We start from the raw sequence: 15865 nt of genomic DNA, 5'->3' as shown, positions 1-15865 counted from the left end.
CCTTTCTTGGCTGCTACCTCAAAGCACATTGTGCGCTGTCGGTCCTGCGTGCTGCACAACAACATTCAATATTTAGTATTTACTGCTGTTTACACTTATCTAGATTAACGCGATGGTGTTGTGTTTAGTATGTTGCTCTGTGTTTTTTGCTTGTTTTCTCTTCTTTTTCTCTCAACAGGTGATCCAGGAGATTTTTTTTTCTCTCTCTTTTTAAGTGCTCTTTCTCACTGTCCCTCTTCCCTTTGTTTTTCTTTTCCTTCATCTTTCTTTCTCCCTTTCCTATCCCCCAGTCATGTCTGTCCCGTCCGTAACAACTGAAAATAAAATAATAATAATAACAACAAAGGTCGATCAAATGGACCAATACGGCAAGGCCGCAATGATCCACTTGGTTAAGTAAATCCATTTTGTATTCTTGTTAGCCTTCAGACAATTCTGACGGCTAAAGAACCAAATGGGATAGGACAAAACAACAACAACAAACAAACAAACAAACAAACAAACAAACAAACAAACAAAAACAAAACAAAACACAAAACAGAGTGACGTCATAATCTCTTGAACATCTTCACATCTGTACTTCAGCTCCTCTTACTGGTCTATATGATGGACTGATTATCCTGGACTTTACATGTTAAAGGAATTCTAAACTCAATTCTGTATTTAACAAGGATGTATCGGAGAAATAGATTTTATTTCCTGGAATTAGGGGTGTGATGACATTTAAAATAACAATGATTAAAAAATAAAATATCACGCCTGGTACAATCCCAGGACCCTGTTACAGGAAGCTAAGAGGCTCCGAGTTTGTTCACCCTGAACTGACGGAAATTGGGTTTACTGTTTTATAAAGAAAGTAAACTTAAAGTCTGATTCAGTTACCATGGTAACAGAACCAAACTGAACCATTAAGTAGAGTTTTGACTTATCCAAGTAACTTCACAGTTAAACCTGAATTTTCTGTACCACGAAGTCGGTTCAGTTTTTACTAGAGATGGCACGATGCCACTTTTTTATGTCCAATACCGATATTATAAATTTGGAAATCTGCCGATACTGATGTGAATCCAATAGTGTATTTCATAATCAATAAAACTGTTTTTATAAATATTTTTCTACATTTTGTACAAGTTCATACTCAAGTTTTAAAAAAACAAAACATTAAAGCTATTCTGTTATACCTGCATCAGGGTTCATATGCCTTTTTCAGGGTCAAATTCAAGCACTTTTTAAGCACTTTCAAGGTTCCTTTTCAAGCTTTTCCAGCACCCCCCATGTGAATTGAACTATATGAACAGATCACAGTTCAATTCAACATATAACACTTTAAGAAATCACAAGCATCTACTTAAAATCTATTGAATTTATTATCCGTGATATTATTATGTACAGTTCCAATGGTTTTTGTTCATCTCCCTTAAATACACAGGCAGCCTTAAAAGTATGAAATATTCATATACAAATACACATATAAATGTGTGTACTGTCTCAGTGGCTGATAATGAACCACAGGCCTCTGTGTGAGCTTGAAGACATTTATAATGTTTAAGTAGTTTAATGTGTAGGTGCTGACCATAAACACATTTTGAATGAAAGCCAGGGAACTTTGGTAGCACAGAAACAAGTGGCTATTTTTTGTGACCATATGGATCAGTCGCTCATTTTAAAATTTAAAATACGAGTAGAAAGTGATTTTTTGACTGTAAAAACCACAAGCATGTTTAACGAATCATTTTCATAACTTGAAATACAAATAGAAATTGTACATTTAAAAAAAATGCACAAGTTTTGCAAACAAAGTTATATGGTACTATTTACCTAAAAATGCAGCCAAGGCTCAGACGTTTTTCATATAACCATTTAAAACTATTTACAGAATAATCAGCTGTTCTGCATCAAATAAGAAGGTACACAAATTATTTATGCAACTCCAAAAAATTGTTTGTGTTCACTAGAAGACAGATGAGAACAGCACAGGGATAAACCTGCAGGTCTGACAGCAGTTGTGTCACTGCAATGTGCCTTTGGTGGCTTTTTAGCACCAATTGTGACGTTCACTAGTAGAACTGACACACAAAACAAAACAAAAAACTACACTACACACTAACTACACTAGAGAACACACTAACTCAATACTCCAAACACGGTAAACATCACAAATCTCTCACATATCAAAACACTCTCCCTCTCGCTCTCTCTCGCTGGTCACTAAAACTTCCCTCTCTTCCCAAACAACCAAATGATAAATGGCCTGTATTTGTAAAGCACTTTACTAGTCCCTAAGGACCCAAAGCGCTTTACACATTCAGTCATCCACCCATTCACACACACACATTCACACACTGGTGATGGCAAGCTACATAGTAACCACAGCCGCCCTGGGGCGCAGTGACAGAGGCGAGGCTGCCGGACACTGGCGCCACCGGGCCCTCTGACCACCACCAGTAGGCAACGGGTGAAGTGTCTTGCCCAAGGACACAATGACCGAGGCTGTCCAAGCCGGGGCTCGAACTGGCAACCTTCCGATTACAAGGTGAACTTCCAACTCTTGAGCCACGAATGCCACATGTTGCCATATCATTTTTTGATTGGTCGACATGGTAAATTTTTCCACCAATAGGGATGGAGGGTTTTTCTTTTTTTTCACTCATAAGCAAAGCGTGTTTGCTAGCGCTCTCCTTAGAAAACACAGTTTTTACCGTTTCTTCCCAGAGTAAACGCCACTGTCTTATTCAGAAAAAAAACAAAACAAGAAAACATCAGTTTTACGTGGCCTATCAACACTATTTAAAAGTTGGTATATAGCTTGAAGTCCGCACGTTCGACCCAAGTTGAAACGGAGACTCTGAGTCCGTCGACCCCAGAGGGTTAATCAGAAAGCCTTAAGTTAGCTAGTTATGTATCGGCTAATGTTTAAAGCTTTCACTTGAGTAAATTGACTCATATTACTGCTAAGTGATGTTACCTAAGTTCACAGCATATTCCATAATAGCACTGCAATACTGCATCACACTCAGTGCATTTCAATCATTTCTCCAGTAACGTACACGTACTGGAAAATTATTTACTAGGACTCACCTATCATGCAGAGCGCAAACTCCGCCATTGTCGTTTTCCATCAAACACTCATTAAAACAGCAACCTACAGGTATGTTAGCGCACTCACCCCCGACTGTCCGAGGGAGGGGCGGGGTCACACGTTGAAACAGACAGAGGTGCAAGGCAGCCCAGGCGGGGAAAATTTGCTTTTACATTTTGCGACTCATTTTATTTCTCTGTCTGATAAGAAAACTATTCAATCAGATAGTTATTTGTGGTGAATGAAATACAGTTACACTTTCAAGCACTTTTAAGCACCACATCTGAAATTCAAGCACTTTTCAAACCTTAAAAGGACAACATTAAAAGTCAAGCATTTTCAAGGATTTCAAGCACCCGTACGAACCCTGCTGTATCCAAAAAATACACTGCACCCAAAATATTTCATAGTTCAGCTACACTGATCAATCTAATAAACTTAAACCTGCACCATCCTCCCAATTCTGGTATTCTAAAGAGTACTTAGCGGAAATATTAAACAACCTAACTAATAACCAGCCACAAAATAGGGAACCACCACCCACCCTCCTCCCTGTCTGCTACATAGAAAAGGATCCTGGTGTTATTTGTCTCTCAGAAACAGTTCATAACTCATTCATGTCACCTAAAAGGTAAACCTGTTTCCCCATCACCTGTTCAGCTCTGATGATTCAGTAAGGACATCTCCTGGTTTCATCTTCATGTTTCCCTCTTACCACATATCCAAACCGACATCATGACCAGCAGCTTTACATCTGTGGCTCCAGCAAACATCAGCTGATACTAGAAATTAATATTAAATAAATTCTAACAACAGCTGATCAAGCTTAAACGTGCTGCTGTTGATTAACGCAACATCCGGCGGTTTCCTCTTTCTGGCGCAAAGTGGGTGATAAACAAACAAGAGAGAAAAGCCGATCAGTTGATCATTGATCAGTTTCATGATTGAAGTAGCAACAGGAGAGGGAGGGGGAGAGAATGAGAGGAGAAGAGGCAGCTGTGCAGCAAAGACACAGAATAACTCCAGCTTTGTGTCTTTGTTTCACTCTCGCTGAAGTCCGGGAGAAATCGATTCCTTTTCGCCTAAACATAAAATTCCGATGGCCAGTCCAGCTGTGGCTCCATAAATCAGTTGTTAAGCTTAATGTGAAAAAGCTATACAAACATTCAGAGTTGAACTTACACACTTGCTTTACTTCTACAGGGAGTGCAGAATTATTAGGCAAGTTGTATTTTTGAGGAATAATTTTATTATTGAACAACAACCATGTTCTCAATGAACCCAAAAAACTCATTAATATCAAAGCTGAATGTTTTTGGAAGTAGTTTTTAGTTTGTTTTTAGTTTTAGCTATTTTAGGGGGATATCTGTGTGTGCAGGTGACTATTACTGTGCATAATTATTAGGCAACTTAACAAAAAACAAATATATACCCATTTCAATTATTTATTTTTACTAGTGAAACCAATATAACATCTCCACATTCACAAATATACATTTCTGACATTCAAAAACAAAAAAACAAATCAGCGACCAATATAGCCACCTTTCTTTGCAAGGACACTCAAAAGCCTGCCATCCATGGATTCTGTCAGTGTTTTGATCTGTTCACCATCAACATTGCGTGCAGCAGCAACCACAGCCTCCCAGACACTGTTCAGAGAGGTGTACTGTTTTCCCTCCTTGTAAATCTCACATTTGATGATGGACCACAGGTTCTCAATGGGGTTCAGATCAGGTGAACAAGGTGGCCATGTCATTAGTTTTTCTTCTTTTATACCCTTTCTTGCCAGCCACGCTGTGGAGTACTTGGGCGCGTGTGATGGAGCATTGTCCTGCATGAAAATCATGTTTTTCTTGAAGGATGCAGACTTCTTCCTGTACCACTGCTTGAAGAATGTGTCTTCCAGAAACTGGCAGCAGGACTGGGAGTTGAGCTCGACTCCATCCTCAACCCGAAAAGGCCCCACAAGCTCATCTTTGATGATACCAGCCCAAACCAGTACTCCACCTCCACCTTGCTGGCGTCTGAGTCGGACTGGAGCTCTCTGCCCTTTACCAATCCAGCCGCGGGCCCATCCATCTGGCCCATCAAGACTCACTCTCATTTCATCAGTCCATAAAACCTTAGAAAAACCAGTCTTGAGATATTTCTTGGCCCAGTCTTGACGTTTCAGCTTGTGTGTCTTGTTCAGTGGTGGTCGTCTTTCAGCCTTTCTTACCTTGGCCATGTCTCTGAGTATTGCACACCTTGTGCTTTTGGGCACTCCAGTGATGTTGCAGCTCTGAAATATGGCCAAACTGGTGGCAAGTGGCATCTTGGCAGCTGCACGCTTGACTTTTCCCAGTTCATGGGCAGTTATTTTGCGCCTTGGTTTTTCCACACGCTTCTTGCGACCCTGTTGACTATTTTGAATGAAACGCTTAATTGTTCGATGATCACGCTTCAGAAGCTTTGCAATTTTGAGACTGCTGCATCCCTCTGCAAGATATCTCACTATTTTTGACTTTTCTGAGCCTGTCAAGTCCTTCTTTTGACCCATTTTGCCAAAGGAAAGGACGTTGCCTAATAATTATGCACACCTGATATAGGGTGTTGATGTCATTAGACCACACCCCTTCTCATTACAGAGATGCACATCACCTAATATGCTTAATTGGTAGTAGGCTTTCGGGCCTATACAGCTTGGAGTAAGACAACATGCATGAAGAGGATGATGTGGACAAAATACTCATTTACCTAATAATTCTGCACTCCCTGTAGTTTTCTCCGAGATGAAATGCTGCAGTTTGGAGGCACGTAGAAAGGCTCCAAATGCTCAACCAGACCGCCGACAGGCCTCGCACGCAACAGCCGCTCTATCACGTGACGAATACTGATCTACTGTGCTAAGGTCATGAGCTGGGTTATGCCATGTAGCAAGTTTTGTGAGGTGATTTTGTGATACTTCGGATCGGATTAAAAAAATTTTTATTTGTCTCCGATATCTGATCCAGTAATTTAGGTCACTATCGGACCGATACCGATACGTTATATCGGATCTCTCCATGTCTAGTTTTTACCGGGGTAAATTGCCATGGTAACATATGCTGTGAACTTATGCCAGAGCAGTTTAAGATCCAGATTAGAGAGCAACAGGTATGACATCACTGCCTCTTGGCCAGTAAGCTGCCACCATTCCTGGAGGATCAGTCCGAGCTCTGTGCGCCAGCAGTAGGTACACAGCATGAGCTCAGTAAAATTAACAAAAACAACACAGATGTTTCACGCTGCAACACTGCCCCCTGGTGACGGGAAACAACTACAAGAAGCAGATTTTGGTTTCTAAGGTGCTGAACAAAGACACACACCTATGTGGTGGCATATTTCTCTATAAATGATAAAAAATGAAGATTTTCAATAAACTTTTTTAACAAGTCAGGAAAAAAAATGTACTGATCTATTGGGCAGTTTGATATAATCATATATATTGGATGAAGATATAAAAACGTCTATGGTTTCATTTTACGCTATCGTGTGTTTCGCAGTTCGCAAAATTAACTGTTTACGGCAATAATTTTTCATGGTTTTGATGGTCACTGTACTTGTTATATTAATTTAGTTAATTAAGTTCTCTTTCTCTTATATTTAATATAACCACACTACGCACGGAAAAGTGCCTGTTTTTATGAGTTGTCGTTAGCAACAACGACGGTAAAACCATCGCGTGTCCGCTTGTTTATTTTCCACATAAACCTTTCACAATAAAGCTCAAGATCCTGTTGAGACCTTTCAAAATAAATGGAATCATGTGAAAGAGTATGCAGAGTGTTTACGGATGACAAGCAAAAGAGCCGTCAGGTGCTAGAAAATAAGCCTTAGACTCAAACGTTAGAACAGGCTTTTCCCCGCAGCACGCCATGTAATAAATACTCAAAGAAATATTGGCTGTTACAACTTATGTCTAAAACAAGGTTAAAACACTCGACTCCAGGTACATGACGCCCAGCTGGAAACACTTCACACAAGTCGAGCTGCCCGAGATTCACAGAATTTACAGAAAATGTAAACTTTTTGTGATTTATATCGTTGTTGGGACAATAGATGTCTTATATCGGGATATGAGATTTTGGTCATATCGCACAGCCCTACTGATCTACACTAATTAAAGGTGTTAATGATCACATCTGGACTCACCGAGCCTTTCTGCAGTTTCTCACAGCTGGAATCAGTCTGTGTCGTCCCTGCTCTGATGTGTTGTACTTCTGCAGGTCCAACTCATCCAGAACCTCCTCTGACATCTGCAGCATGAAGGCCAGAGCTGAGCAGTGGATCTCAGAGAGTTTCTTCTCTGATCTGTTCTCTGACTTCAGGAACTCTTGGATCTCCTGATGTACTGAGAGGTCGTTCATCTCCATCAGACAGTGGAAGATGTTGATGCTTCTGTCAGGAGAGATTTTATCACTGTTCATCTCCTTCAGGCTCTTGATGACTCTCTGGATGGTTTCTGGAATATTCTCTGTCTGACCCAGCAGACCTCCTAAGAGTCTCTGGTTGGACTCCAGACAAAGGCCATGAAGGAAGCGAACAAACAGGTCCAGACGACCGTTTTTACTCTGGAGGGATTTAGACATGACTCTCATCAGCAAATCATCCGAAAATGAAATGTAATAGTAAGGATCATCTGGATTATTTTCCAGGAAGTCCTTCAGCACCTCTGTCTTCCTGTTGGTGTGACAGTGGAACATGTAGACTGCAGCCAGAAACTCCTGAATGCTCAGATGAACAAAGCAGTAGACTGGTTTCTGGAAGATCACACACTCTCTTTTGAAGATCTCTGTACAAACTCCTGAGTACACCGAGGCCTCTGTCACATCCAGACCACACTGCTCCAGGTCTTCTTGGTAGAACATGATGTTTCCTTTCTCCAGATGTTCAAACGCCAGCCTCCCCAGCTTCAGAAGAACTTCCCTGTCAGCCTCCGTGAGCTCCTGTGGACTCGTCTCACGTCCCTCATGGTACTTGTTCTTCTTCCTCTTTGTCTGAACCAGCAGGAAGTGTGAGTACATGTCAGTCAGGGTCTTGGGCAGCTCTCCTCTCTGCTCTGTAGTCAACATGTGCTCCAGAACTGTAGCAGTGATCCAGCAGAAGACTGGGATACTACACATGATGTGGAGGCTCCTGGATGTCTTCATGTGGGAGATGATTCTGCTGGACAGCTCTTCATCACTGAATCTCCTCCTGAAGTACTCCTCCTTCTGGGCGTCATTGAAGCCTCGTACTTCTGTTAGCCTGTCAACACACGTAGGAGGGATCTGATTGGCTGCTGCAGGTCGGGAAGTTATCCAGACGAGAGCCGAGGGAAGCAGATTCCCTTGGATGAGGTTTGTCAGCAGCTGGCTGACTGATGACTTCTGTGTGACATCAGAAAGCAGCTTCCTGTTGGTGAAATCCAATGAAAGTCTGGTTTCATCCAGGCCGTCAAAGATGAACAAAAGCTGAGAGACAGCCAGCTTCTCTGCTGTGACCTTCTGTAATGTTGGATGGAAAACATGGAGCAGCTCCAGAAGACTGTACTGCTCATCTCTGATCAGGTTCAGCTCCCTGAATGAAAGCAGAACCACCACACTGACATGTTGGTTCTCCAAGCCCTCTGCCCAGTCCAGAGTGAACTTCTGCACTGCGAAGGTTTTTCCAACACCAGCCACGCCATTGGTCAGAACCACTCTGATGGGTCTCTGTTGGTCAGGTAAGGCTTTAAAGATGTCCTGGCACCTGATTGGACTGTCATGGAGGGCGTCCATCTTGGAAGCTGTCTCCAGCTGCCTCACCTCATGTTGGGTATGAACCTCTTCACTCTGTCCCTCTGTGATGTAGAGCTCAGTGTAGATCCTGTTGAGGAGGGTTCTACTTCCTGTTTCATCACTTCCTTCAGTCACACGTTCACATCTCCTCCTCAGACTGATCTTATGTTCATCTAAAACCTCCTGCAGACCAACATCTGCTGAAAGAAAGAAAAACAGAAATAAAACTCTTCAATGTCTGAACAACAACAAGAAGTCCAGTTTTCAGAAATGAGTCCATCAGCAGACAGATGTTCAGTCTTACTTTGTACACAGCTGCTCTGACTGGCAGTCTGCAGTCCAGCTCTGGTTCTGGATCTTTCTCCACACTGGGGACAGGACGAGTCTCCTGATGAAGCAGACTGGTCCCAGTATGAGGAGATGCACTGTCTGCATAACCAGTGTCCACAGCTGGTAGAGACTGGATCCTTCAGGACGTTCTGACACAAAGCACAGCAGGACAGCTGCTCCTCCTCACAGACACCACTCCTCTTCCTCCCTCTGTGAACACATTTCTTTATCACTAAAATCATTGACTGTCAGTGACAAACATCCAGATTTGATGACACTGTGCAGAAGCTCTGATGGTCACAGAGAAAAGTCAAAGTGGAGAAACTTGAGTTTGAGTTCAGAATCCAAGTTTCCTTTGCTGTTCCTGTCTTATTAAACACAGAGTGATCAGCCTACAAACTCCACAGTAAAAGCCTTCATCACAGAGCTGATTATGTCCTTCACTGGATGTACTGGAAGTTTGGGATCCATCACTTTGAACTGACCTTTGACCTCCTCTAAAAACTGTGGTGGAGCAGCGGTGTCACATTAAGAGCTTTCAGCTTTATTTTGAAAGAGTTCAGTCAGCAGGAAGTGAACTTCTGGGTTCTGATTTTCTTTCTCTTATTTTACAGAAGTGAAAAAGAAGAAGTAAAAGCTTTGAAATGATCCGAGTGATATTTTTGAACATTGCCACCAAATTGAGTTCAGCCTCCAGCAGTAACTTTGTTTCATGATGCCTCCCTGATGATGTGATGTTTGATTACAAACCTGTTTATGTGTTAGACATTAATCACATGAACACAGGCAGAAAAAAGAAGACAATGAAACAAATGACAGAAACGTGTTCATTCACTGCCATAATCCATATTTTCTATGTAGAGATGTTTGTAAAGAACACGTGTGCAGCGCTTTGTTCTGAGTATCTGCTGTCAGCACACAGTGCAGCAATAACTACAACCACACGTTTCTGTAGATCCTGAACATCAGCCTGGAGGAATCTGACCTCAGGTCTGCACACAGAGGAGCTTCACCTCTGGGATGATGCTGGCTTCAGCTCCTTCCACAATCAGGCAGAAGCTTCTGCACCATCAGGACACAAACAGAGAGGAGCTTCTATCCTCAGACCATCCAAGTCCTAAATCAGAACATGCTCCCCTCATAGCATCACCATCAGGGTTTAAACAGGACCTTACATCATGTTCTTGTCTCACTGTCATATTTCAGATCATACCTGATTCATTATGACGTCACACGCTGCTACACTGATCCTGCTGCTTCATTACTGCTGATATTACTCTGCTCACTCTGTTCAGTTACTCTGTTTACATCACTTTGTTCATTTGCTTTGTTCTGCTTGCACTGCTCTGTCAGTACATGCTGTGCTAATGTGGCACAAAGCACTTTAACATTACATCTGCACAATGTTTCATTATTTCATTTAATGATTGTTTCTAATGTTTTGTCCAGTCACAGGAGCAGCTCAGCACATTTCACTGTGTTGTACATGTTTGACGATGCCTGTGACAAATAAACAGCCTCGGACTCTTCAATCTTCTTCTTTCTTTGGAGATCAGCTCAGTGGCCTGTTGAGACCATCTTTCTGTTTCTGATGACTCAGTTCAGATTATTATCCTGAGTCCAATATTCCTCTCTCATTTGTGTTCTGGGTCATCTTTGTCTCCTTTAAGTTTAAGATCACTTTTATGTAGACATATAAAATTACAAAGTGGTCACAGAATTTCAAACACCCGTAAATGAGTCAGCAGCTCTCTTACATGGTCAGCTGAGCTCCATGACTGAAGAACATTGTTGCTGCAGGTTCATGACTGAAGTTTGGAGGTATGTCTTTGGACCAGTCACTCCTCACAGATACACAGCTGGATACTGGAGACTGTGACCTCTGACCTCTGCAAACACAAACACATCACATTCATATGACATGAATTACTGATTAATCTCTGTTTAAAATAGTTTAAGCAGCTGCAAACACACAAACTGGATAATGTGATGGTTTCTGTCAGTAATAGTTGTCTCAGATTAGAGTACAGACTGCTGCAGAGATGTTCACATCAACAGAGAAGAAATCATTACCTTGGATTGCATTACTACTAGGATTAATACTAGCATTATCGTACCCGGACCACCATTAGGAATCATTTATGATGTCACTGGTAGAACACATTTATAGAAACATCCTTTGAACTCTGACTTAGCAGCTCTCTTACATGGTCAGCTGAGCTCCATGAATGAAATTCACTGTTGGTGCAGGTTCATCACTGACATATGGGGGTCTGTCTTTGGACACGTCACTCCTCACAGACACACAGCTGGATACTGGAGACTGTGATCTCTGACCTCTGCAAATACAACCACATTGCATTCATTTCACATCAATTAGTATACCACAAAAGACATGCAAGAAACACAGTATGAAGGCAAACTTCTGGCTTCAATAACATTCAATAGGTCAGGTGGAAACTTTTCTCAGATTTGATTCAGGTTTTTATAGAACGATCCAGCCAAAAAAAATATACCATTAGGTCAGGGGTCAGCAACCTTTAACACCCAAAGAGCCATTTGGAGCCGGTTTCCACGCAAAAGAAAACACTGGGAGCCACAAATACTTTTTGACATCTAAAATGAAGATAACACTGTATATATTGTTTTTTACCTTTATGCTTTGTGTGAACAACTAAGGTGTGTTGCTTGTGAAATCCATGAAGTGCTACAGAGAAAATTACATTTTATTTATGTAATTAACACATTTTGAACTCTTAAAGAAATATAACAAAAGGAAAGACACCCAGCTGAACTAAAATGATCCAGCAAACAAAAACTGTTGTGAGTCACCACCCTTATATCACCTTTGGGCTTTTGGAGCCTTGACCTGACTTTTAAAAAGATAATTGAATTGAATAATTACAAAGTGGTCACAGAATTTCAAACACCCGTAAATGAGTCAGCAGCTCTCTTACATGGTCAGCTGAGCTCCATGATTGAAGACCTTTGTTGGTGCAGGTTCATTACTGAAGTCTAGAGGTCTTTCTCTGGACCAGTCACTCCTCACAGACGCACAGCTGGATGCTGGAGACTGTGACCGCTGACCTCTGCAAACACAAACATCAATAACTGATCAGTTCTCTCTGACAGCCATATGATCAGCTGATCACTCTGTGATATTGTGTCTGCTTCATAACGCTGACAGGTCAGACAGTCATCAGCCAGTTTTTCTGTCTCTGAATGAACTCAATTTGTTCTCAGCTCTTCTCTCTGATTCTGCTGCACTGACTTCACTTAAACTTACAGAGTTCAGATCTTAGCAAGAAAACAAGTCAATAAAAATCAAACTCAGATCAAACAGTTTGAACCAATCACAGATCAATGATTCTGTCATGGTTATGTTGAAATGACTAATAAAGTTAGGAGTGTTCTTACATTATTGCTGCAGGTCCATGACTGTAAGGTGGAGGTGTTTGTGTAACCCCGTCACTCCTCACAGACACACAGCTGGATGCTGCAGATGCTGCTCCGTCCTCTTCCTCCATCTTCTTGATGTCAGGGTGGAGTTAGTCTGAGAGGTAAACACACACACTCAGAGGTGTTGTTGTACTGGAAGCATCACACTGACGGGTTTCTAATGTTGGAGCTTTGGCCCTAAAGTCCAAACCAGTTATTTTAGAGGCTCAAAGTCTTTAAAAAACACCAAAACTATCACATTATTTAATAAGTACATGATCAGGTGGATGAAGGAACTCAGAGTGTTTGGGATCATCATCATGGTGAGGAGCCCACATGTTACAGCTCCTTTGGAGAGAAGCTGAGGATCACTGCAGGAAGTGAGCTCATGAAACCAAAGTGCTGTTTGTGAGCAGGATGACTCTGTGTTATTGGGCCTGCTCTGTGTTCTACATAAGATAAGATAAGATAAGATAAGATAACCTTTATTAGTCCCACACGTGGGAAATTTGTTTTGTCACAGCAGGAAGTGGACAGTGCAAAAGTTATGACGCAAAAATTAGAATACAATAAGAATAAATACAGTACACAGCTGTACAGAATAGAATAAAATAAAATACTATATACAGTAGAATAAAATAGAATAAAAATATACAATAAGATAAAAATAGAATACGAATGCTATGTACAACTGAGTAAAAATACAACGATGACAGAAAGGATTATTGCACTTAGTGTTATTGCACATGTGTGGATGTGTGTGTTTGTTCAGTTAAAGTCTTTATTATGGAGTCTGACAGCAGTGGGGAGGAAAGACCTGCGAAATCTCTCCGTCCCACACCGTGGGTGCCGCAGTCTCCCACTGAAGGAGCTGCTCAGTGCTGTCACAGTCTGGTGCATGGGGTGGGAGACGTTGTCCAACAGGGATGACAGCTTAGCCGCCGTTCTCCTGTCACTCACCACCTCCACTGGGTCCAGAGGGCATCCTAGAACAGAGCTGGCCCTTCGGATCACCCTGTTCAGTCTCTTCCTGTCCCCAGCAGAGATGCTGCCGCCCCAGCAGACCACACCATAAAAGATAGCAGAAGCCACCACAGAGTCATAGAAGGTCTTCAGGAGTGGGCCCTCCACCCCAAACGACCTGAGTCTCCGCAGCAGGTACAGCCTGCTCTGCCCTTTCCTGTAGAGGGCGTCTGAGTTATGAGTCCAGTCCAGTCTGTTGTTCAGATGAACACCAAGGTACCTGTAGCTGTCCACAGCCTCAATGTCCATACCCTGGATGTTCAGTGGTTGCAGTGGAGAATGCTTGTGCCTGCGGAAGTCTACCACCAGCTCCTTGGTTTTACTGGCGTTGATCTGGAGGTAGTTCAGCTGGCACCAGTCCACAAAGTCTTGAGTCAGTCCTCTGTACTCCTTGTCGTCCCCATCAGTGATGAGGCCGACTATTGCAGAGTCATCAGAGAACTTCTGCAGGAAGCACTGGGTGGAATTGTGGGAGAAGTCTGCAGTGTAGATGGTGAAGAGGAACGGAGCCAGAACCGTTCCCTGTGGGGCCCCCGTACTGCAGACGACCCTGTCCGACACACAGCCCTGAGTCCTCACATACTGTGGTCGGTCGGTGAGGTAGTCCAAAATCCAGGTAGTGAGGTGATGGTCCACTCCAGAGTTCTCCAGCTTGTCCTTCAGAACCGAGGGAAGAATAGTGTTGAAGGCACTGGAGAAATCAAAGAACATGATTCTCACAGTGCTTCCAGCGGTCTCCAGGTGAGCGAGGGAACGATGTAGGAGGTGAATGACGGCATCATCCGCTCCAATGCCAGGCTGGTAGGCAAACTGAAGTGGGTCCAGTGATGAGCTTGTTAGGCGCCGAAGCTGAGCCAGGACCAACCGCTCCAGGGTCTTCATCAGGTGGGATGTCAGAGCCACCGGCCTGTAGCTGTTGAGGTCCTTGGGGCGTGAAGTCTTTGGCACTGGTACAACACAGGAGGTTTTCCAGAGCTGTGGGACTCTTCCCAACCTCAGGCTCAGGTTGAAGAGGTGCTCTTCTATTGATCTGAAGTATGATCAATACTTCAAATATCTGTAAACATATCATCTTATATTTGTTGCACTTGGTCACATCTGTCTTTAAAAATAGATTTTTAATGTCACTGAGAGTTCTTTTCTACCTTTATTGATTTATTTTGGAAAAAATTAAATATAAAGCTGCCAAAAACTGCCTGCAGCTTCTGCTCTGTGACAGGAAACTACTGCCAGGATCAAAAAAACTTCAGATTATTCATCACAGAGTGTTTATAGATCACAGGACACGTTACAGTTTTACTGTCGATGTGTTAGTTTAAAAGAATGACTTGATACGGTCTTACTGTGAATCTGCGCGCTCATTGGCTAATACCCTGAGACTGACAGGTGGTTATCCAATCAGCGTGCGGCATCACACGGACATAAGTTTGTTTCTGAAGGGATTTTCAGATTAGACCTGATGTTTCTGCCTACAGCCTGTTTACCGATATAATCAATATCAGATATCAGAGCAACAGAAACCTCGGTGATCAGGACGCCGGGACTGAGAACAGGAAGTGGCTCAAACGTCGCACTTTCATAAAATCAGCCTGAACTCCATTCAGAGTTTCTGTCGCCATTTTAGTTTTTAAAAATGTCGTGTTAAAGGCGGGTCTTACTGTGAACTGCGCGTTCATTGGCTAATAACTTGAGATTGACAAGTCGTTATCCAATGAGCGCGCGGCTTCTCCCGACATAAAGATGTTTCCTTTGAAAAACCAAAGTCTGATTATTTTTGCCTCCACTGATGGAGCCTGTTGTTCCCGCCACAGAGACACAGTAATGTCAGAGCGGTGTTAACACTCACCTGCCTCAGCACAGCTCTCACTCTCCTCCTGCTCTCTCAGCTAAACTCACTTCCTCTCTACTTACAGGAAACCATCGCTCAGAGGAGCCGACCGGCCTCACGTTTCACCCACAGACACGAACAGCATGGAATTATGTTATGTCATAAGAAGAAACATATTCATGTTAACACTCACCTGCCTCAGCTCCACCTTCCTCCTCCTGCTGCTCTGAACGGAGGATCAACACTTTCACTTTCACTGCTCCTCCCTAAACACAGAGGATGCTGGGACTTGTAGTTTTTACTAAATCACAGCACGAAGACTACCTGCAAACATGTCACAGGCGATAAAAGTTTCACATTAAAGGTGAAGTTATTTTTCTGTCT

At 42.6% G+C, this 15865-nt stretch overlaps 1 protein-coding gene across 8 annotated transcripts in view; it reads right to left on the bottom strand.

The window, feature by feature from the left end:
- LOC112429776 (NACHT, LRR and PYD domains-containing protein 12-like) overlaps positions 1 to 15738 on the bottom strand; it is a 39188-nt gene extending 23450 nt beyond the window's left edge. For 5 of the 8 annotated variants that reach the window (XM_076889712.1, XM_076889715.1, XM_076889719.1 and 2 more), the window contains exons 1-7: positions 15675 to 15738; positions 12610 to 12745; positions 12150 to 12281; positions 11400 to 11531; positions 10950 to 11081; positions 9167 to 9402; positions 7256 to 9062 (exon numbers count right to left, since the gene is read on the bottom strand). In XM_076889712.1, the coding sequence (XP_076745827.1) occupies positions 7256 to 9062; positions 9167 to 9402; positions 10950 to 11081; positions 11400 to 11531; positions 12150 to 12281; positions 12610 to 12719 (2549 nt within the window). In that variant the 5' untranslated portion in view covers positions 12720 to 12745; positions 15675 to 15738. Of the gene's footprint in view, positions 1 to 7255; positions 9063 to 9166; positions 9403 to 10949; positions 11082 to 11399; positions 11532 to 12149; positions 12282 to 12609; positions 12746 to 15499; positions 15610 to 15674 lie in introns of those variants that run through there. The other 3 variants (XM_076889714.1, XM_076889713.1, XM_076889716.1) reach the window with 3 other exon arrangements.
- Between the last annotated feature and the right edge of the window lie 127 nt (positions 15739 to 15865).

Source organism: Maylandia zebra, linkage group LG11 (genome assembly GCF_041146795.1).
Source record: "Maylandia zebra isolate NMK-2024a linkage group LG11, Mzebra_GT3a, whole genome shotgun sequence".
Lineage (NCBI taxonomy): Eukaryota > Metazoa > Chordata > Actinopteri > Cichliformes > Cichlidae > Maylandia > Maylandia zebra.
This window is presented reverse-complemented; position numbering and strand designations above follow the sequence as displayed.